This window comes from Tursiops truncatus, chromosome 9, assembly GCF_011762595.2.
Source record: "Tursiops truncatus isolate mTurTru1 chromosome 9, mTurTru1.mat.Y, whole genome shotgun sequence".
Taxonomy (NCBI): domain Eukaryota; kingdom Metazoa; phylum Chordata; class Mammalia; order Artiodactyla; family Delphinidae; genus Tursiops; species Tursiops truncatus.
This window is the reverse complement of record NC_047042.1, coordinates 81,310,563-81,333,220: the sequence shown is the minus strand read 5'-3', so window position 1 is coordinate 81,333,220 and position 22,658 is coordinate 81,310,563. Positions and strand designations below refer to the sequence as shown.

The 22,658-nt window shown below is 50.8% G+C and overlaps 3 protein-coding genes across 7 annotated transcripts; 1 reads left to right on the top strand and 2 right to left on the bottom strand.

Annotated features, from left to right (window-relative positions):
- Positions 1 to 147: 147 nt before the first annotated feature.
- Positions 148 to 10,849, bottom strand: FSCN3 (fascin actin-bundling protein 3). 4 transcript variants are annotated; one of them, XM_019924447.3, is made up of 7 exons: positions 9,731 to 10,849; positions 8,058 to 8,754; positions 7,606 to 7,724; positions 5,488 to 5,647; positions 4,835 to 5,005; positions 4,302 to 4,507; positions 2,124 to 2,254 (listed from the first exon to the last, which is right to left on the bottom strand). In XM_019924447.3, the coding sequence occupies exons 1-6, from the start codon at positions 9,872 to 9,874 to the stop codon at positions 4,302 to 4,304; spliced, it is 1,497 nt and encodes a 498-aa protein (XP_019780006.1). In that variant the 5' UTR covers positions 9,875 to 10,849; the 3' UTR covers positions 2,124 to 2,254. The 4 variants fall into 4 exon arrangements, with proteins under 4 accessions (XP_073665996.1, XP_073665998.1, XP_019780006.1 ...); XM_073809896.1 differs by having other exon boundaries at positions 2,206 to 2,332; XM_073809895.1 differs by lacking the exon at positions 4,302 to 4,507 and having other exon boundaries at positions 148 to 2,332.
- A 148-nt stretch (positions 10,850 to 10,997) lies between these two features.
- On the bottom strand, positions 10,998 to 13,976 carry ARF5 (ARF GTPase 5). The gene is made up of 6 exons (XM_004325231.4): positions 13,780 to 13,976; positions 13,175 to 13,255; positions 12,725 to 12,834; positions 12,194 to 12,265; positions 11,583 to 11,708; positions 10,998 to 11,480 (listed from the first exon to the last, which is right to left on the bottom strand). The coding sequence occupies exons 1-6, from the start codon at positions 13,844 to 13,846 to the stop codon at positions 11,394 to 11,396; spliced, it is 543 nt and encodes a 180-aa protein (XP_004325279.2). The 5' UTR covers positions 13,847 to 13,976; the 3' UTR covers positions 10,998 to 11,393.
- A 2,751-nt stretch (positions 13,977 to 16,727) lies between these two features.
- On the top strand, positions 16,728 to 22,140 carry GCC1 (GRIP and coiled-coil domain containing 1). 2 transcript variants are annotated; one of them, XM_073809894.1, is made up of 3 exons: positions 16,728 to 18,147; positions 19,324 to 20,652; positions 20,691 to 22,140. In XM_073809894.1, the coding sequence occupies exons 1-2, from the start codon at positions 17,116 to 17,118 to the stop codon at positions 20,617 to 20,619; spliced, it is 2,328 nt and encodes a 775-aa protein (XP_073665995.1). In that variant the 5' UTR covers positions 16,728 to 17,115; the 3' UTR covers positions 20,620 to 20,652; positions 20,691 to 22,140. The 2 variants fall into 2 exon arrangements, with proteins under 2 accessions (XP_073665995.1, XP_019780017.1); XM_019924458.3 differs by having other exon boundaries at positions 19,324 to 22,140.
- The last annotated feature ends 518 nt before the right edge of the window (positions 22,141 to 22,658 follow it).

The following is a 22,658-nucleotide window of genomic DNA, read 5'->3' as shown; positions in this document are numbered from 1 at the left end:
CTCCTCCTGGGAAGCCCTGGGATGTAGGGAAAAAGAGGGCTATGGGGGGAAAGGGGGACAGAGGAGATATTTGGAATGGGGGATGGGCTCATCCCTCCAAATTCTTTCCTTTTTGAAGAGCAGGGGATGGAATGATGATGGTGCAAAGCAGGGTGGGGGGGACTGGGGGCATGTTTGTTTACTCCCATCTGTGACAGGTACAAGTGCAGAAGTTGTCCTTCAGGAAGTCTCTTTATCATCAAATACTCTAGAGCTGTGGGGCTCAGTAAATAGCCACCGACCACATATGGCTATTAAAGTGCAATTAAAATGAAATAAAATGAATAATTCAGCTCCTCAGTCACACTAGCCCCAAGTCAAATGCCCAGCAGTCACATGTGCCCGAGGTTACTGTACTGGACAGTAAATTTTATAGAACATTTCCATCAGCACAGAAAGTTCTATGGGACAGCACAGCTCTAGAATGAAATTCCGAGGGTAATCCAGTGCAGCCTGCCCCGCCCTGCCTTCTCTCCCTTCAAGCTGGGGACCCTGCTGGACAGACTGCTCAAGGAAATGGGCGAGGTTTTGTGGGGTGACAGCATTCACAGTACAGCTGAGAATATGCCCTTCACTTCAGCAACAAAACTGACCTCAGCAATGGAAGCAGCTGTCATCCGAGGCTCCATGGCTGAGCACCATTCAAGTGGAGGATGGATGACCACTTAAGGGGAGCAGGGCATACCTGTGTGTGTGTGTGTGTGTGTGTGTGTGTGTGTGTGTGTGTGTTCCTGGGCACATGCATGCCCGTGCATCTCAGTGTGTAGATGTATTTATGGAAAACTGAGGAAGGGGTTCTCCACTAAATGACCCCCAACGTCTTATCTCTGAAGACTATATTCCACTCCACATCTTTGGCCTGTTCTTAATGTTCTGCAGGAAAGGAGATGCCCTGGTCTCTAGAGTTTGCAACCTTTTTAAATTGGATTAAAATGTTTACAAAATTCTTTCATATTCTTGAGGAGAAACATACTTCCAGAAACTCGACATCATTTTCCTCTATCCAAACAGAATGTCTCTCATGTTCCGGTTTCAGGTTCTCTACTCAGTGGACTTATAAACCAGGGACTGATTATGGGATGATGCAATAGGGGTCAGGCATCACTGGTATTTGAGAAACTTTTAGGAACTGTCTGGATGCTGCTTTATATAATATTGGGTTAACAATGAGAAAAATTTTCCCTTTTCCACTCCCTTTCAATTCTGATTGTGTCAAAGAGAAAATTTTCGTTTTGGTCCTACGCTTTAGCCCCTCTGTAACAGTTGCTAATCTACTTTTTTAACAGAGGGAAAGGGAGTCTCTGAGCCTTGGTCAAGGAAGGGAAATCTAACTAAGATTTGAAACATCACTGTGTTTTCATGGTATTTCTTTTCATGGTCACTTTCTATTCATGGCAAGTGATTCTGGTCTTCCATTTTATGATAGTGATCAAAATATCCCTTTTAAAATAAATGTACTAAAGAGTGTATGTCAAGAAAGACATTAATAGGGTAGACGGTAGGTAAATAAAAGCCAAAGTTATGAAGACAGTGCAAGAATGACAGTCATTTTGGAAACTGTTTTGATGGAAAGAGCCATAGACATTAGGGTCTACTCTACTTGAAGAATTGTGTCAGAGGTCCCAGTCATGGGCAAATCACTTCAGCTCCCTGTAAACAGTGAGGTAGGCAGTGATGGGGAAAGTACCTGTTGTGTCCAACTGATTGGATCAAAGGTAATGGTAAGGTGGGATGGTTGGTAAGCTTTGGAGGGAGGGTGGGCTATAGAGGCATAAGCTGTTATGACCATTAATAATCCTTCCTTTGTTCTAAGCCAAAAGAACATCTAGTCATATCTGGTTTCTGAATCCTTCAGGGCAAGGCTGGATCCTCATGGGATCACTGGGAAAAGTCTAGTGGTTCTGGAGGGGATGCAGAGAATCAATAGAAGAATAGGTTACCATTTGGTCTCCCCTCTTCTGGATAGAACTTGGAGTGACCGAGGTCTCAGTCGCCACCCACATCCACACCCCTACTCACAAGTCAGAGGCACACCAGGGTCTTGGGGGTGGACTTTTGTGATGTATTGTTACTCGCAACAGGTGTTTTGCTAAACTGCGTAGGAAAAGTTGTGGAACAGATATTCTCATGGATCTTGACTCTGGGGTTCCTGTTCGGTTTAGTGTAGTAGTTTCTCCTGGAGGATTTGGATTTTGGTAGGTGGCATCCCATCGACCTGGGAGGCAAGTGGAAATAGAAACGTTCAGTCGGTCGTTTGCTGATCTTTGGCTTTTAGGAAAAACCTGGTGAGATCCTGTGGGAAGAGAGAATAAAGTGATTTGTTCCATTCTTGATGAGGGATCACAAGGACAGAGTTGAGGTTAGTTTATAGGAAAAGGCAGTAGAAGTGATTTTTTAAAATCCAATGAACAGTGCAAAGTTGCATCAGAATTCACAGGGAGACTACAGTCAACAGGTTAGGTTTACGAAGAATTCAAACTGGATCCGGAGAGACGTCTAATGGAGTGAGAGTGTGCTAGGTGCCAGGCTGTTTACTAAGCATTTCACTATCATCAGCTCATGTAATACAATAATACCACGAGATAAACACTATATTGCCATTTTACCCACAAGAAGCAGACTTTGAGAGGTTCATTTGCCCAACATCAAACAACAAGTTTAACTGATAAACATCGAATTAGAACCCAGTTCTGAGTCCAGAAATGAGCTCTTAACCACTTTGATACACTGTCTACTAGAATGTTAGGCCTGGAAAGAGCCTGAGAAATTTAGTTCGATCCAAATACTTCATGGAATAGATAAGAAAACAGGCCCAGTGGGATTTCATTGTATTTTCCCTAGTTTGCCACAGTTAAAAGGTTTGTGCAGAAAACTGGTAGAAAATGAAGGAGAAGAGTGAATGTACACGGGGATCTCTATCTAGAGGCATATGGTCATTGAACCTTCACACCACTCTATGAAGTAGATATTATTCCCATTTTACAGATAAGGAAACCAAGGCCTAGACATGTTAGAGCAATTTCCCTGGGGTTACAGAGCTAGTAAGGACCACACCTTGTTAGTTTTGGTTCCAGGTCTAATACAATATCAAAAGCGGGGTCGATTGTGAAGGGACAAGGCTAAGAGCACTGAGGTGCCCTGAAGAGCTGTGAACAGGGAATGATGGAATGGAGGCAGCATCTTAGGAAAGTGAACTTGGGGTGAGAAGATATCGGGTGGGAATGGGACTGGTGGCAGGGAGTCCTGCTGGGGAGCCCTTGTTGCAGTGTAGGCTCTTGGTGGAAAACCTGGAACCCCGCTGTGGCGATGGCAATGAAGAAGGAGCAAGCACTCAAGAGGCACTGTTAAGGAGGTACCTGAGTTTTCAGGGTTTGGTGAAGGGAATGTAAGGGAGGAAGGAGAGATGGTGCTGGCGTCTTGAGTCTGAGAGTTTGCGAGGACGGCAGTGCCCTAGATGGCCGTGGGGAGGGCAGGAAGAATCACCTTTGAAGGGGAGGGTGAGGAGGCTGATTTGGAGGGGATGGCAGGATGAAGTCAAGCCAACTGTTAATCAGGAAGTTGGGGGCTTCCCTGGTGGCACAGTGGTTGAGAGTCCGCTTGCCGATGCAGGGGACACGGGTTCGTGCCCCGGTCCAGGAAGATCCCACATGCCGCGGAGCGGCTGGGCCCGTGAGCCATGGCCGCTGAGCCTGCGCGTCCGGAGCCTGTGCTCCGCAACGGGAGAGGCCACAACAGTGAGAGGCCCGTATACCACACACACACAAAAAAATCAGTAAGTTGGAAAGAGATAAGGTTAGACTTCAGGAGAGGGGTCAGGGCTGCAGATAAATATCTGGGTACCATCAGCACCCCAAGGATCCAGGGGCATAGGGGTAGAAAGTGCCTAGGGTGGAAAGAATACCCGCCAAAGTTACCCGCCTTCCCTACAAAGGGGGCAAAACTCCACATCTTAATGAAGAGAGCTACACAGGTACACCTCATCCTATGCCCTGCAGCCTGGCTGGCAAGCACAAGTGTCAGCGTGACGTAATAGTGAGAAACCTAGATCTGACTCCTCTCTCCAGCAAGTCTCGGTCTAGAAGCCCTGAAAGAAAAGGCACAGATTCGCAATAAATGTGTGGAGTTGACGCAGCTGTCAGACAGAAGTCAGCCCGGGCTGCCTTTTGGTCTAACTGCCTCCTGCCTCCCCACCCTCCTCTCTTCTTCTCTTGTTCCTCAGCTCCTGGTCCCAGACCCCGCGGTCCTTACACGCTTTACCTTACCTAGAATTCCCAAACACACTCTTTGGTAATGTCTGTGCTGTCTGCCAACAGGGTGCCACTTCGGTCAGATCGCATGTAGAAGCCATTGGGTGCAAGCACTGTGAGCAAGTTGCTGCCCTGAAGCTCTATACAGAAGTTGAAGGCAAACTTTCCCCAAGGGCGAAAAGTGCCAAAGGGTGTTATTGACCAGAAGGACCCACCCTGTGCTGCGGAGGGAAGAGATCAGGTTGGTGGGCCATTCTGGAGGAAAGCCTCCCTCAGTATAGCCTCTGAGAGGCTCCCAGGAGGCACGCCACCCCTCCTGGACTACCCTACACTGCCTGTGTTGGCAGGTCCCTCTCTAGAAACACAGGAGGGCTGGCTTCTGTTCTGCACCCCCCACCCACTCTGGGGGCCTTGAAGTGTAAAAGCAAACAGAAACTCTGCTTTTGCTTTTATATAAGCAGGCCCTGAGTGGCAGGCCCTGAAGTCTGAGCTGGGGCTAAGGCTGGGTTAGACCATGAACCCAGGGGTGAAGAAGAAGAGCTACTCACCCTGGAAGTGGTAGATGCCCTGGCGGCAGGGCAGCAGGTAAATGCAGTCGGGCTGATCCATATTGCACTGCAGGAGGTCGTGTCGTGACGAGGTACCCACATACCCATACCGTCCCCTCAAGGCGAGGAAGGGGCGGTTGGCTAATTGAATCCCAAATTCCTCATTTGGGCCTGGAAGAAACAGGAAGAAGTTATCTGGATGGGCCGCCTCTAGGTGCTTTCCCAGATGGAAGCAGGAAGACGGGCACTAATGGCAGAAGGGTGTCGTCAATTATCTTAATATTTAGTGAACACTTACTATGTGCCACGTCTCACGCTAGGTGCTTGTGAAATGTTTGTGAAAGCACTTAGTACAGCATGGAGGCCAAGAAATTTTAATATTCTTTCTTCCTTTGAGATGTGCGAATCTATTTAATCCTCAAGATAATCGTGTGAGGCAGGCAGGTTGGCTGTCACCTCCACTGATGATGGAGACAATGAACCTGAGCCTCAGAGAAGTGGTTTGCCCAAGTGATGATGAAAAGTCAGTGATTCAGCAGATATACAGACCCAAATCTTCTGACCCCAACTCCAGTGGTCTTTCTATCATAACCCCCGCTCCCTCTGAAAGCGTCTCTGACTTGGAATAACCTGGCAAGTGTTGCTTCGCTCACCTGGAATGGTGGCACTGGCCACCAGCAGGCCATTGGCTGCGATGCCCAAGAAGCATCCACTGGGAGACTGCAGGATGATCCTGCCACGGTGCCAGTACATACGAAAGAAGGTTTCAGCCTCCAGCTGGTGCCCATCAGCCATCACTGTCCTATGGCGCCTCTGGAGAGAAGATCGGGAACAGAGAAGGGAAGCAAGAACCCCAAATCTCAGCTTTCTTCTCAGTATTTTTATTTTAGACCCTCTTTTCCACATCCCACCCTCTAGCTTTTTTTTTATTCTCCCAGGGTACGCTTATGCCTTCAGATGCTTTTTGGAAAACATGTGGTGACCTCAGCTCTCCCACTTCTCCAATCTGTGCTGTATCCCATATGGACAGAAACGAACCTCGGCCCAGACTCCAAAATCATTTTGAAGTGGATCATAGTCATAAATGTGAAAGCTAAGCTATAACCACAGTTTAACTATAAACATCTAGAAGAAAACGTAGGAGAAATTCTTTGCAACTTTGGGGTAGGCAAGGATTTCCTGGGGCAAGAAAAAAGCACTAACCATTTATAAAATGGAGAAATTGGACTTTATCAAAATGAAAAACTTGCTGCTCAAAAGACACTATTAAGCAAATGAAAAGGCAAGCCACAGATTGGGAGAAAATGTTTACAATACATAACTCTGGCAGAGGACTGATGTTAGAACACACAAAAACCCTTACAACTCAATAACAAGACAACCCAATAACAAAGAAACAAAAGATCTGAATAGACACCTCACAAAGAAGATATACAAGCGGCCAATAAGCAGATGAAAAGATGCTTGGGGACTTCCCTGGTGGCGCAGTGGTTAAGAATCTGCCTGCAATGCAGGGGACGTGGGTTCGAGCCCTGCTCCAGGAAGATCCCACGTGCCGCGGAGCAACGAAGTCCATGTGCCACAGCTACTGAGCCTGTGCTCTGGAGCCACAAGCCGCAACTACTGAGCCCGCACACCGCAACAAAGAGTAGCCCCCGCTCACTGCAACTAGAAAAAGCCTGTACGCAGCAACGAAGACCCAATGCAGCCAAAATTTTAAAAAAATAATAAAATAGAATAAATTTAAATAAATAAAGGGCAGCCACCAAAAACACTGGAAAAAAAAAGAAAAGATGCTCAACATTATTAATTATAAGGGAAATGCAAAGCAAAGCCACAATAAGATGGCATTACACATTTAATTTTAGAGTGGCTAAAATTAAAAACACAGACAATACCTAGTATTGGAAAGGATGTGGAGCAATTAGAACTCTCATACATTACTGGTGAGAATGTAAAATAGTACAATCACTTTAGAAAACTGCTTGACATTTTCTTAAGAAGTTAAACACACATTTATCGTATGACCCAATAATTCCACTCTTACGTATTTGCCCAAGATAACTGAAAGCATAGGCCCACAAAAAGGCTTGTACACGAATGTTCATAGCAACTTTGTTCATAATGGCCCAAACTGGAAACAACTCAAGTGTTCATCAACAAGTGAAAGGATAAGCAAATTATGTTTGTGTTTATGCGTAGAGTTATGGAATACTACCCAGCAATAAAAAGGAACGAACTACTGATACATATGACATCATAGACAAATTTCAAAAACATCATGCTGAGTGAAAGAAGTATATATACTGTAATTACTGTATGATTCCATTTATATGAAATTCCAGAGTAAGCAAACCTAATCTATAGTGACAGACTATATACCAGTGGTAGTGGGGAGGGCAAGAGGGGAGGGGATCTGACTGAAAAGGGGCAAGAGGGAATTTCTGTGGTGATAGAAATAGTCTCTAACTTGTGATATGATTGTAGCATGGTTGCATACATTTGTCAAAACTTATTGAATTGTACACTTAAAATGGGTGCATTTTATTGTATGTAAATAATGCCTCAATAAAGTTTACGTTTTTTTTTTTTTTTAAAGAGGCCCCATTGAATGAAAGTGGGCCCATTGGATGAAAATGAATGTTTATTGACAAGGACCTCCACACTTTACCTCACCATCTGATCATCTGCCTTGAAGAAGGAAAAAGTGTGTCTGGAGAGGGAGAGCTCAGGGCTTAAGGGTTCTCTTACTCAGAAAGTCAAGGTCTCACCTGGGCTAGGTAGCAGCCATTGGCTGAACGAAGCTGCAAGGTAGGGCTCTTGTTGTCACATTCAAACTGGAACAAGGACATTGGGGTTACCTGCTCAGAGGCGGCACACACATCCACGTCTGCAGGGGAAGAACACATCAGAAGAAGCCTGAGTCTGGCCTCAGCCTCAGCCCCTCCTCCACACTTCATGGCTGGTATTCCTTCTGCTTTCCCTCCTCAGGCTTCATCACCTTCGGTTGCACCATAATGGCCTGGAGAAGACCCAGGCCGCTTTCTCTCCAAGCCCATGCCCCTGGTTTAAAGCCCTTCTCCATGGCAGCAGAGATCCTCTTGGGACCTCGGGATCTCCCTTAGCATTAGTTTCAAAAATCCTCACTGATCCCAAACATACTTTCCTCTTTTCAGCAGCCAGCCCTCCCTCCCTCTATGGCCGTGTTGGACCCAGCACTTGCCATAGACAACGGTGAGAAACTTCTGAGTCGTGGACCTGAGGCTGACCCAGGTAGGGCAGTGCTGTAGGATGAGCCACTCCTCGCCCCCATGGGGATCAGAGCCCAGGCTCAGGAGCAGGCGTGTGCCCTGTGGATACAACATGCCTCCTTCTCCATCACTCAGCGCCACAAACCCTCCAGGCCGCACTTGCATGTGGAAAGCTGTCTGTGTTGAGGGTTGGGAGACCAGACCGTCTAAGTGGGACAAGAAGGTGTGTGCAGAGGTCTCCAGGTGGTAGTATCCATCTTGGAAATGCAACAGGAAGCCACATTCCTTCAGGCAGGGAACTGGTGCGTCCACCCAGACTCGGCCCATGGTGGGGTCAGCCCGGGCATAGCAGTGGTTGAGGGGGCTGTAGAGGATCACGTGGACATGCAGGGCTGGCCGGGGGGTCCACATGTGGTAAGCTGAGAGGGTCCGGGAGGTGCAGAAAACATCCTCGCCATCAGATTCCAGATAACGACCACTGATGAGGCACTGGAGGGTCCATTTGCCACTGCGGTGGAAGTGGATTAGGAAGCATCCATGATGGCTCGTCCTTGGCCGGCCGTAGCACAGAGAACCATCCGCCTCGCACAGAAGGTAGAAGCCCTGCAAGCTTCTTAGTCGTACCACAGCCTGTGTGTCATGCTTACTGCTCACCAGGATCTCCCAGGTCTGGAGGCATTGGGAGGGAGAAGAAGGAAATCAGTACTGCCGAGAGACTAGACCGAGGAGCCCTTCAACTATCACCCCTGGCATTACTCCAGTGCCTTCACTGAGGGCAACCACCTTCCCTCCACATTGGCCTCCTTGCTGTCCACTCTTCTACCCTGTCATCCAGTGGTAATCTAGAGATCTCAGGGCTCCTCCACCACTGGGGCCACAGGGCTTCTCAAGACCCCAAGAGACATTCTAGATGCCCACTCCTCCAGATAATGGAGCGTAAAACTCCCTCTCTCTTCCTTGGTTGCTTCCTTAAATACCTAACTTTCCAATAAATGCTTTTGTTTAAGTCTTACTTCTCTCTTTCTCACTGTCGCCCCTGGACAGCACACTCAGACAACACGTCCGCCCCCCAAAAGCACCTCTCCACCATGGCAGGAGAAAAGAAAGACCTCTTACAGGCAGGCCCGGGCTCCGGGGACGGGGATGGGAGCACAGACAGTTGAGATGGAATTGTCTGTTTCAGCTGTGATCAACCTTGTTATAAGCGAGAGGAACTTGCCACTGCCTTGCTCTATAGCACCATCCCGAGAGGCGCCTACATCACTCTCTAAAATGAAGACCAAATCTCTGAGGGCTTCTAGAGTACCCCAGTCTCAAACTACAACCGGAACATAGACTTTGCAGTAACCCCGCTGGTCCAACTTCCTGGACGCCCACAATTCTGCCTTCCAGCCTGGCCTCTCCACCTCTCCTTTCTGTGATAACACACCCACTGTGCTGGGATAGAGGGGAGGGAGCAGCCAGAGCAAGACAAGGTAGCAAAGCCAGGGCTGAGGCTTCACCTGCTAGAACAGGGTTAGAGAGGGGGAGATGGAGCAATGGAGACCTGTGAGCAAAAGCCTGGCTTGCCCTGACAATGGCAACACACACACACACACACACACGGCTTGGGAAAAGTGGTTCCAGTGCAGGTTTGCTTTGTTACCTGTCTCCGGCCCAAACCCTTTGCAGTAGCAGTGACAGCATTCTTATATGTCTCAAAAGTAAGGTAGGATCCCGCCCAGCTGATGAGCCCAACCCTTAGGTCCTTGGCCTTGGGTTGTCTTGGCATCCACTCCACTTCATCCATGGGGCCGGCACCACAGGTGGTGACTCAGTCTGGCCCAGCCTTCCCCACCAGTGGTGAGGTTCTACAGGCCATAGGGCTCCGAATCAGGCCCTTAGTGCCTACCGGAAGATGTTCCCAGACGGAACTTCCTAGGCAGAGGCTGGCCTGGGGCCCAGCACCTCTGTGACCCGGGAGCATTGTGACTGTGAGGGTTGCCTCTTATCCCACCATAGAGGAGAAAGGGCACTGGCTCAGCAACATCAACCCACAGCCCAGAGGAAGTGGGTCCAGGGCCACTGGCACTAGCCTCCCCACATCACTCCAGGCATCGAGGTAATTGACTGGGAATCAGAACTTCAGCCTGTGCCAACCACCACCTGTGACTTCAGGCAAGTCCCTCCCTTTCTTCACTTGTGTTCCTCATTTTAATCATAGGATAGAAATCAACCTCTTTCCTCCCTAGGAAGTGGGTTCTGCCTGGCTCCCTTGGGGCTCAAGTGTTTTTAGAGTTCAAGATACCTAAGAAAAATCTATTAACTTCTATGGCCCTTGGGAGGATGAAGCCAAAACATCTCAGAAGGTACTTTTCAGGGAGTGTGAGGAAACCCTAGATAACCAGCAAGGATCAGATTACTCATGCTAATCAGGAAGGGCTGGCTCAGGAGCAGGGTAAGGAGACTGGCCTTGGTGGGGGGACCACAGAGCACCGTCTTCGGTCCCCAGTTGCCCTGCTGCTGGGCAACCAGCAAGGGCTGCCCCTAAGGATATCAGTCCTTCCCTCACCAAAGAGTCTCTGTTGTCCAATAGCCTCCAGGACCCACTGCCTACTTCTCTAAGTAGCTGGGAGATGGATGGGAAATGGGCGTTAGGTGGTTTATAGACCCATGAAGGTAGAGCCTGTTACAGCAGCAAAGGTCCCTTGGAATTGGGGAAGGAAGGAGATTTCCTCCATTGGAGCCCCTAAATACTTCCAATCTCAAGAGTAAAGGAGGAGAAGCTGAGCTAGATGAGGGCAGCGATGTGTGTGTGTGTGCTGGGGGGACTGGGCAGGCCCTGCAGCCTTAGCTGCTTTGAGCCTCCCCCATATTGTCTCTTTGCAGCCAGTAACCCAGCCCCCGACCTCTAGGCTACAGACAACACCATGTACAAACCACAGCAAATTTATTACTCAATATCCAGTGCCACATCATAGCACCACCCGGAGCCCTCACCTTCCCTCCCCACCTGGCCCCAAGGGTACACCCGAAACGGAAGAAACAGAAGTAAACCCAGATCCCTGCTCCTCCTCTGGCAGAAGGGACCCTGGCCCCAGAAGCCCCTTTCCACAGGTCCCAGAAGGCAGGAGAGCGGAGCCCTCCGTGCCCAGAGAGCAGGGCCCCAGGCTCCAATAACAGAGGCAACATGCAGGCAGGAGCAGAGGCCGCTGTCTGCGGGGGAGGAGGAGATGGGGGGGAAGGGCACTGCCTGAGAAGTCCAGGAGTCTGGTCATCCCGGGATGCACGCGGGAGCTTCTGGGCAGCAGGGGCCGGCCCCTGGTTGGTTAGCGCTTCGACAGCTCATGGGACAGCCAGTCCAGCCCATCATACAAACCTGTGCCTTGGGTGGCACAGGTGGCCTGGACGTACCACTGTGGGGAGAAGGAAAGAAAGAGGTCAGTAGCAGGGAAGAAAAGGGGATGCCTTTATTTCCTGCCTGGCCTGGGGCCCCTTTGGGAGAGGCAGGCCCTCACCGTGCGGCTCCGCAAGTGCTGTAGCCCCAGCTTGTCGGTCAGCTCGCTCACGGGCATGGCGTTGGGCATGTCCTGCTTGTTGGCAAACACCAGCAGCACCGCATCCCGCAGCTCATCCTCCTGCAGCTGGGAGAGGCAAAGGGGGTGGAATCCAGCTGTGTACGGGAGCCCCCCTTTTTCCCTTCTAGCATATTTGTGAGAAGAATAGAATATTGTGTCATCTACTGCTGAACCCAAGACAGAGTGATAAACTAGCTTGAGGCCATTTTGGCCTGAAGTCCAGAAAGGGTCTTCTTCTAATTTGACTCCTTGCCCTAGTCAAAATGACAAAATTTCCAAATGGAAAAATAAGAACGTAAGATGATGTTTCTCTCCACCACGTAGAACTTCCCCCCTCCCCACCAACTTCTCAGAGTCAGTTGTGAAGACAGGAGAGAATGCAAGGAAAAAGTAAGTCCTATACTTTTTACCTGACCCCAATTCAAAACAGGGTGAGCTACTTCTTGTGACTGTGTCCACAAAGAGAATCACACATTCAAGGCCTCTGAGGCGTTTCCTGACTCTCACACCAGCACAGAGGATCTCTCTGTCCCAGGGCTCTGGGTGCTCACCATCTTCTGGAGTTCATCAGCAGATTCCTGGACCCGCTCTCGGTCATTACTGTCCACCACGAAGATGAGGCCCTGGGTGGGAAGGAAGAAAGGAGCAGCAATCACTCGAGCCTGGGACACATACACCCTAGTCTGGCTCTTCCTCTCTTCTGCCCACGTCTAATTGTGTCTAAACCCTTCTCATCTAGTAAACTTCCACTACGGCTTTGCAGATGTTCTCGCACAAACTGGAGACACCCAGCAAAGGATACAGCCTCTGCCCTCAGGCAAGCAGTCTAGCTAAAAGATGTGCAAGGGAACAGGGAAAGACATGTGATGAGAGCTAAATCAGGCAGTGTAGATTCAGAATTCTGCTTCTCAGGAGACGCTTACGGTGGCTAAGTCTCAGAAGTCTGAGGCCAGTTCTGAAGGATGAGGAGAGGCTAGCCTACAAATGAGGGTAGAAGGAGGTAAGGGTTTTTTCCTGGCCTGGGCCAACATCTCAGTCTTTCTAACCTTAACCCTCTTCCCCTGGGGTTGGGGAGCCCCAACCTGAGTGTTCTGGAAGTAGTGCCGCCACAGAGGCCGAATCTTGTCCTGGCCTCCCACGTCCCACACTGTGAAACAGATGTTCTTGTATTCCACTGTTTCCACGTTGAAGCCTGCAGATAATTGGTAAAAATATGAGGAAAAAATCCTGAAAGGAAGGAACTCACTAAAACTAAGTGGATTCAGCAGGGATATAAAACTAGAAGGCAACGAAGGCCCAGGGGAAAAGAACCCCAGAGGACCAGCTAGCCCACAGATGGGGCCGGGCTAGGTCACATCCATCCCGCCTCATCTTGCACGTAAAGATACCCTGACCCACTTCTCAGGTAGCAGTATCTGATGTCAGGGTCAGCTCCCTGCACAGAAATAAGGGCCTGGGGCAGAATGCAGAGCAGATCCTCAGAAGGGCCGCCGCCGCGCTCCCGCTCCTCCCGGTCTCGCCTCCGGACTCACCTATGGTGGGGATGGTGGTGACAATCTCCCCCAACTTCAGTTTGTACAGGATTGTGGTCTTGCCAGCTGCATCCAAGCCAACTGCAACGGAGAGGGGCACAGGGCTGGAGATGGGAGCGAGGGAGCCCCCTAGAGCCCAGGAAAGGGGAGAGGCCAGGACAGCTGATGGTGACGGGGGCGGAGAGCCCGAGCGCCTCCAGGTGCGCGCTGTTATCTACCTTCGGGGCCTTGAGTGCAGTAGGGTGGGGAGCGCCAACTCCTGCCCCCAAAGCGGGGGAGGGGCGGCAGAGGATTGAGGGGAAAGAGGCGCAAAAGAAAGGCCGCGCTCCTTTTAAAAGTCGTCTCCAAGGGCGGAATCCTCCCTTCTTACGAGCCGGGCTGGGGCGAAGGGAGCTTCACCCCACCCAGGCCCGCAGCTCTCGGTCTCAGGCCCCGGGGACAGTGCTGCAGACCGCGACCCACCCGAGAGTAGCGGCCCCGGGGGGTTAGGAGATGGGTGACTCGGGGTCAGAGACCGGGGTGAGCTGGGCTGGAGGGACGCAGGGGCGAGAAGGCTGCGCGGGGGCTGGTGCTCCAGTCCGGGCCGCGCGCTTGATCTGCCTCACCCATGAGGATCCGCATCTGCTTCTTCCCAAAGATCCGCGAAAAGAGCGCGGACACGGTGAGGCCCATGGCGGGGCCCGGGGGAGGGGGCGCGGGCACGGATGCGGGGTGCGGACTGGAACCGGCCGCTGGGGGATGGGGCCCAGCAGCAGCAGAAGGAGGAGGCGCCGCCGCGGCCTCCGCGCGTCCCGGCCGGCCCTACGTCACCTCGGGCCGTCCCCCGCCCTGGCCCCGCCCCCGCCCCGCCTCCAGACCGTGGCTCCGGAAGACACTGAAGTTGAGCGAGCCTCCGCATCCTCCCCCGGTCCCGCGCCAGCTTTAAAGATGGAAAGGGCCTGGGTCTCCCCAAGTTGCTAGCGCGCCTGTCAGGTGTATGGCGCTGAACCGGCAACCCGGGCAGGGCCGAGAAAAGCCTACAACGCTCCATAACGGCCCTCCACCCCCATCTTCAGTGGCCGGTCTCTGGGCCTTGGTTTGTTGCGTCCAACGCACTCTGGGCTCCGGTTTAGCTCTTGGTGACCTCCAGCCTCCTCCCCGGGAGAGCGGAAGTTCTGTGCAAGTGTCTTAATCCTCCCTTTTGTCCTCCCAGCTCCCAGCGAGGGACTCTGAACGTAGCAGGTGGTTCAGTGACCATAGAATCTCGAGAGGAGTACGCCAGAGGTGGAAGAAGATGCACTTCATGGTTCCTTCAAACGCCACCTTCATAGATCCCCAATCAGCAGAAACAGTGGAAGATCCCCAGTTCTGGCGGCGGGGTCGTAGACCCTACTTCTGTATACTGGAGAACTCTGCCTTCCCCTTGATGGCCCTGGAAACAATGCCTTTCAGTCGAAGAGGGCAGCCTTTCTAAAGTTCCCTCCTCACTCTGCCACAGACCTGGGAACCTGGATTTTCAGTGCACAGCTATCTAGGATTTTGTGAGGCTCTTGCCAAAGAGCTTCATAAGTTATTTCCGCACTCATCTTAGCATCTGAGGCGAAATAGCAAGATAGGAATTAATTTAAATTTCTTCTATGGCAGAGCCTGGGTCAATGCCAGGCACCTAATATATGCTTAACAAATGCTGGCTGGGTTGAATGGACTAATTGGTTGCTCAGTGGAGCAAGGGCAGGCGTTTTGCCTATTCTGGATTTGCAGTGGGCTTCTAGGATCAGTTGCTTATGGACTGGACATGGTGAAGTGAGCTGGGAATCAGAGAAAGTTCCTTCCTCCCTCCCTCCTTCCCTCGCTCCCTTCCATAAATATTTACTAAGTACCCACTTTGTGCCATTGTTCCAGGCCTCTGTTAAATTCTCAGTTCTGCCTTTTTTTTGGGGGGGATGGGGGCTTGACTTCAACAATATTCACAGCCTATCATTTTCTCATCTATAAAGGGAGACTAATATCTGTCCTGTCTCATGAGGTTACGGTGAAGATTAAAATGATAAGATAATGTATCTGAATGTTTTGTGTGATGCAGATGATGTTATCTGGGCCACCAAGAATCTGGGTCTGAACAGACTTCTAGTGTCTGCCCCATCCTGACCCTCAGTCTGTAAAAAGAACAGACTCTGGGCACCAGGTATGAGTGAATACATGACTTTTTTACTCTTCAGTCACAGACTTGCATTCTTAAGAAGGTTTTTACAATGTTGAAGAGCACATTTAAAAGAGTTCCAATATAATAACACAACTAGTGGTGACCAAGTCATCTTTAGCTCTTTCAATTAGCCTTTTTCTTTCCATCCCTGTTGTCACTGCTCTATTTCACTACCATCTGATCCCCATGAATGAAAATGGCCTTCTGCACCTTGGTATCTTCACCTTGTCATACAAGACTTGATGATGCCACTCTTGTGATGAAAATCCTTTAGTGTCTTATCACCCAAGATAAAATCCAAATGCCTTAATTTGGGTCCTCATCTATTGTGTCAGCCCCATCTGTTGCCACCTCCTTCGCATACCCTAAGCTAGTGCCTTGAAATGATTCTCATTGCTTCCAGGGTGAGCCAGGCTCTCTGATGCCCCAGGAGTCCTTGCATTTTTTTCCCTCTGCCTGGAATGTTTGTTTCCCTCATCTCTAGTTAGATAGGCAATCAGTACTCATCCTTCAAATCCCAAAGTATTTCCACTGAGAGCCTTCTCTGTCTCCCCTAGACAGGTCTCCCTCCTCTTAACTTCTGTAACACTTTGAATATACTGCTGTTTGCACGTCTGCTTCCTCTCTAGATGTGGTCTCCTTGAGGGCAGGACCTTGTTTCTTCATGGTGATCATCTGGCACAGCATTTGGTTATGTTGAGACTCAGACTGATCCAGATAGGATTCTAAAGTTACTGGCTGTGTGACCTTGGGCGTGTTACTTAGCTTCTCTGTGCCTCATGTTTCCCTATCTGTAAAATAGTGCTAATAATACCCACTCAGCAGAATTACTGTAAAGACTAAATAGCAAAACTCCTGTGAAGCTTCTGAAATATAGTTGGCACTTAGGATGGACATCATGGCTATATATAGTCATCTATATATATTTGTTTAATGAACTCAGCAGAACTCAGGAAGGATGCTAATAATTATACTGTACACCTACTAGGTGCCAAATACTGTCCTAGAAAGGGTTGTCATTTTCGTGGTCCGAAAGGGAGTCTTAATTGTTGCTCTTTAGGGACACAAATGCACTGAGCCCCCAAACAGTGGGGTCGTGTCGCTCACCTGGGTCTTTGGTAAGGACACAGTGCGACGTCACCCCCGTCCCTCGCTGATCGTAGCGCTAGGGCAAGATCAGGCGCCCTCACCAAACCAGCATTACTTCCGTGTACTCGACTTTGCTTGCTCTGCTCTGGTGGAGAGAGACCGACTCGTGGCCCAGCGGGGCTCGCAACAGGCTGCTTCTCACCCTTCGACTGAAGTAGCTCCGCCCACCTCGCGCCCACGGGGGGCGGGGCCTGAGGCGTCGTGCTGTCGTCACTTCCAGTGGCCCCGGAAGCGCGGTTGTCTAACCGCTAGAGTTAGGAAGTCGGAATGGGGCTACGCTCAGCTTGAAGCTTTGGCCGGGGGGCCGGCCGGTGCTGCTGTGGCCCGGGCGAGCTGGGAGCGCGGAGCGGCTTTTGGGACAGTGCGGGCGAGCCCTGGCAGTGTGCTCCTCTCGTGCCAGCGTCGCTCCGCCATAGGACCCGCCCCTGCCCTGCTGCCTGGGACCTGGCGGGCGCTTCTGTCAGGCTGCCCCGCTGCCCTGCATCCGGTCACGAATAGCTGTGAGGAGCGGGTGTGCGGCCTTAGGGACAACTCTCTCCCCGCCAGCGTCTTCGTGACCCTCTCCCAGGCTGTCCGAACACTGACGTGGAACAACCCGTTCTGAACCCTCATGGAGAAGTTTGGGATGAATTTCGGGGGCGGCCCAAGCAAGAAGGACCTGCTGGAGACCATTGAGACCCAGAAGAAGCAGCTCCTCCAGTACCAGGCACGTCTCAAGGATGTAGTCCGCGCCTATAAAAGTCTGCTGAAAGAGAAAGAGGCGCTGGAGGCCAGCATTAAGGTGCTGTCGGTATCCCACGAGGCGGATGTGGGCCTTGCAGGTGTCCAGCCTCAAGGCCTCACCTTTCCTGACTCTGTGGATGACCTATGCTCCACTCACAGCGAGGATAGCACCGGGACCGCCACCAGCTTAGAGACTGCGGCCAGTCTCACCAGCACCAAGGGTGAGTTTGGGGTAGAAGATGACAGACTGGCCCGTGGACCACCACCTCTAAAGTCCGAAGAGGCCAGTGGATCGGAGAGCGGCGTTAGCAGTAGTAGTGGGGATGGACTGTCTGGGAGTGGGGAGGTGGACAAACGACTGCACCAGCTGAAGACTCAGTTGGCGACTTTGACCAGCTCTTTGGCTACAGTCACCCAGGAGAAGTCCCGCATGGAAGCTTCTTACCTGGCTGACAAAAAGAAGATGAAACAGGACTTAGATAATGCCAGTAAAAAAGCAGAGGAGGAGAGGGGCCGGCTGGAGGGAGAATTGAAGGGGCTGCAGGAGCAGATAGCAGAAACCAAAGCCCGACTTATCACGCAGCAGCACGATCGGGCCCAAGAGCAGAGTGACCATGCCTTGATGCTGCGTGAGCTCCAGAAGCTGCTGCAGGAGGAGAGGACCCAGCGCCAGGACTTGGAGCTTCGATTGGAAGAGACCCGAGAAGCTCTGGCTGGGCGGGCCTATGCAGCAGGTCAGATGGAAGGGTTTGAACTGCAAACCAAGCAGCTGACCCGTGAGGTAGAGGAGCTGAAAGGTGAGCTGCAGGCTCTTCGAGATGAGAAGAATCGGCCTGACCCCCGGCTGCAGGAGCTTCAGGAAGAGGCCGCCTGCCTTAAAAGCCATTTCCAGGCTCAGCTGCAGCAGGAAATGAGGAAGGTAATTATCTTCATCTCCTTCAAACATTAGTCATTTAACCTGAAATGGGGAAATATTAGGGCTTTTTTTTCTCTTTTGATAGTTAGAACTAAGTGGCTGCACTGTCAATTTTATTTTTAAATTATTTATTTATTTATTTATTCTTTATTTTTGGTTGCATTGGGTCTTTGTTGCTGTGCGCGGGCTTTCTCTAGTTGCGGCCAGCGGGGGCTACTCTTCGTTGCGGTGCGCAGGCTTCTCATTGCGGTGGCTTCTCTTGTTGTGCAGCATGGGCTCTAGGTGCTCGGGCTTCAGTAGTTGTGGCTCACAGGCTTAGTTGCTCCGCGGCATGTGGGATCTTCCCGGACCAGGGCTCGAACCCGTGTCCCCTGCATTGGCAGGCAGGTTCTTAACCACTGTGCCACCAGGGAAGCCCTGCACTGTCGATTTTTGATGCTATTCAAAAAGTTTCATTTGTGAGTCCTGGGAAATCCTTTTCTGTGTGGTGTTGACAGTATCCACAGAGTGTGCTTCCAATAGGATGTGGAGTTTCTGAGTGTAGGCCGGGTTGGAGCCAGACAGCTCTGAGCATCTGGGCATTGGCATCTTCCCAGCTGTGCTCTGTGAAGCAGTGTAGTGGCGGCTGTGCAGTGAAAGGTGGAGTGTATGCTTGTAGGAATATGCCTATATATAGGTAACAGTGTATTCCTATAGGTAGTGTGGCTGAAGGGGGCAAAGGGAATTTTCTCAGAAGAAATAACCTGTTGTATTGCTTGCAGTCAACATTTGCCTTGTGTGGAAAGGTATGCTATTTTACAGCGCCACCTTTCAGTGTGGGGAGAGATCCAAGTCAATTTTGAACTTCCAGGAATATTGGAAGTGGAAAAGAATGTCATATGGTTAAGAGCACACTTCACATGTGAGGTTGGCGTATGAGAACAGAGCGCAGAAACGCTAAAGCCGAACAACAGCAGATCTACAGAGGTTCTTAATGTTGTTTGGTGTAATGTGTGGCTGGGAGCAGGTTACAGGAGCTTGGGTTAGCTCCCAAACGAACAGAAAAATTCCCAGTTCCCGTTTTTGCCAGGCCACCTCCGTCCCGTAACCCTGTTGCTCCCCTCTCTTGCTTTCTCAAAATTTGCCATCGGGCCTTGTGGCTTTTCTGGATGCATCTCCACCTGTTCCCTTGTTTTCCAGACAGCCGTCGCCGAAGATCAGCTACGACAGCAATCGCAGTTGGAAGAGCAGAGGGTGGCGGCCCTGGAGAATCAAATATCTGAGGTGTCGGAACTGCTGGGCACCTATGAGAAAGCCAAGCAGAAGGACCAGCTGGCCATCCAGAAGCTGAAGGAGCGCATTCTTCAGCTGGACCTGGAGAACAAGACACTGGCACTAGCGGCCTCTAGCCGGTCCCCTCTGGACAGCCATGGAGAGGAGTCCAGTCTGGATGTCAATGTCCTGAAGGACAAGATGGAGAAGCTGAAGAGGCTGCTTCAGGTTGCGGCCAGGAAGAGCCAGGTGACCTTGGATGTGGAGAAGCTCTGCAACCTGGAGATAATGCCCAGCTCAGAGGCTGCCGACGGGGAGAAGGCCAGTGCACTCTACTACCAGCAGGAGCTGAAACAGCTGAAGGAGGAGTTTGAGAGGTACAAGATGCGGGCCCAGGTCGTCCTCAAGAGCAAGAACGTCAAAGACGGGAACCTGGGCAAGGAGCTGGAGGAAGCCCGGGAGCAGCTGGCGGAGCTGAAGGAGAAGTACATCTCACTGCGGCTGTCCTGCGAGGAGCTCGACTGCCAGCACCAGCAGGAGGCTGAGGGCTGGAAGCAGGAGCTGGCCCGGCTGCAGCACATCCACCGGCAGGAACTGGAGCGGAGCCAGCTGGACTTCAGGGACCGCACGCTGAAACTGGAGGAGGAACTGCACAAGCAGCGGGACCGGGCCCTGGCCGTGCTGGCCGAGAAGGACCTGGAGCTGGAGCAGCTGCGTTCTGTGGCCTTGTCCTCTGGGCTGCCGGGACGCAGAAGCCCTGTGGGCAGTGTGGGCCCCGGGGATCCAGCGGACACATCTGCTCCGGACAGCCTGACCCAAGCCCTGCAGCTAGCTGCGGCCAATGAGCCCACTTTCTTCCTTTACGCCGAGCAGTTGGCCCGCAAGGAGGTGGAGATCACGTCACTGAGGAAGCAGAAGCACAGGCTGGAGGGGGAGGTGCATCAGCTGCAGGATCGGCTGCTGGAGGAGGGGGAGCGGCATCGGGAGGAGGTGGGAGCCCTGCAGAGCCACATTGCAAAGAACATCAGGGACCAGAGTCGGGAGGGAGCCAACCTGGAGTACCTCAAGAACATCATCTACCGCTTCCTGACCTTGCCGGACACCGTGGGCCGCCAGCAGACGCTCACCGCCATCCTCACCATCTTGCACTTCAGTCCGGAGGAGAAACAAGTGATCATGCGGCTCCCAGCCGGTGGTAGTTGGTGGCCTTCTGGCAAGAGATGATGCCATTTTCACTAACTCCTCAATTTTCTGTGCCTCTTCTGTGAGAAGGGGCAGGCTCTGGTTTCTCCTGCCTCTTCTCTTACATTATCATTTATTTCTTCACTGTGTTGACATGGGAGGAATCCTCAGTGTGGGTTGGGATTTTCTGCCACATGCCATTAATGCCATTTTATCCTTGGGCCCTAGAGGTACTAAAAGTGTTGGGACAGCATCTTCTGGTGGTGTGTGTGAGGGGAAGCGGGGGGAGAGGTTAGGACTCAGAGGTGCAAAAGTTGGGGAAGTGAGAGTCTTTTAAAATAAGGTGTTTTTGGTTTTAATATCATACTCCTAGTGCAGAGCTAGGAGTACATATGACTCCAAAGGGAGTTCAGTTAATTTCTAAACATGCACAAGGACCAGCTATTTACTCCATCTCATCAAAATCTTGAATCTGGTCAACTGCTGCCCCAATTCTCTGGGGACAGAAATTCAGGCTGGAGAGGGACCAGGAAGTTTGAAATAGTGACAGATTGTCCCCTACTCCAAACGGCCAAGGAATAGTGAACTTGGGAAGTTCATCTTGGAACTGGGAAGCTTGGAATACTTAGGGCTAGGTATGACCTAATCAATCTGGACAAAACACACCACTTGTGACCATCCTAGAGAGAACCCTGAGCACCAGTTGGATCTTAGGGATTTCCTGAGTGACCTGCTTTTGGCCTGGATAGGGTTCTAGGCCTCTCACATTTGTCCCTGCCTTAACCTGTCTGCCCAGGGTTGGCCTGAGATTGTGAGTGAATGACTTTGCTAGCTTTCCCTCAATGTTGAACTTCCATTAAGAAAAAAATTCTACCTTCTTACAGAGAGGGGTCTGATCAGGAAGCTCTGATCCTGCCTGGAGATAAGGAGTTAGCTCAGAGATTTACACCCTTCCCCCCCCAAGCTGTTTCTGCCTTTGTAGGGGCAGGGAAGAGGAAGAAGATCTGCTGCAGAGGATTCCAGAAGGATGCTATGACCCTCACAGGAGAATGGTGGGAATTCAGCTGAGGCCGGGCTGGGGTACTTGCTGCTCCGTGGATAGCATTCTGGCTAAATCTCCACGTCCCTGCAGCCAGGGTGTTCATGCATTACTGTCACCAGAGTACTTTGCCCGCTCACTTAGGGAGGTCATAGAGTTTCAGTCCGAAAGCGTCGTCTTCCCACACATGTTACTACTAAATGAGGAGCTCAGAAAAGTTGGGTTCAAACAGTATCACTTCCCTATTCTTTGCTTTCCCCCATCTGGTCTCGCTGGTTGTAAAGATCTTTGGATCCTAAAGACCAGTGCTTTGCCACTGACTGGGCTGATGTGTATCTTTCTGTTATTTCATCATAGTAGTCTGTTTTGTGAGGGTTTGGGGGTGCAGAGACTGTGATTAAATGTTCTGATTGGGAGGCTGGGTGACCTGGACTGTTTACAGTAAGCAGACTTAGCGGAACAGAAGTGATGTGTTCAAATGATAATAACAATAACCACGGAATCATTAAACCTGACCAACTTGACCTGTATGCTTCCTTAATGGTATATATATATACACACACACACACACACACACACACACACACACACACACACACACACACACACACAGAGAGAGAGAGAGAGACATAAATGGAGTGTGAATGTAAATGGGAAGTGAAAAGGATGTAAGAAATATTTCATCATATTAATCCATGAGCTTGAATCTAGGGAGGAATACCTCAATGCTTTAACTGCCTCAATTACAGCCCAAATTTCTTAGCCTGGAATTGTGTATGAGTGTTTGTGTATAGGCAACTACACTGGAAAAAGCCTTCTCATGGGTTTAGTGGGTGAGATTGAAACTTCCATCATTACTGCTTTAAACTCGATTTTATTTATTTATTTTTTGAAATTAATTTATTTTTGGCTGCGTTGGGTCTTCGTTGCTTTGCACGGGCTTTCTTTAGTTGCGGCGAGCGGGAGCTACTCTTTGTTGTGGTGCGCGGGCTTCTCATTGCGGTGGCTTCTCGTTGCGGAGTACGGGCTCTAGGCGCGTGGG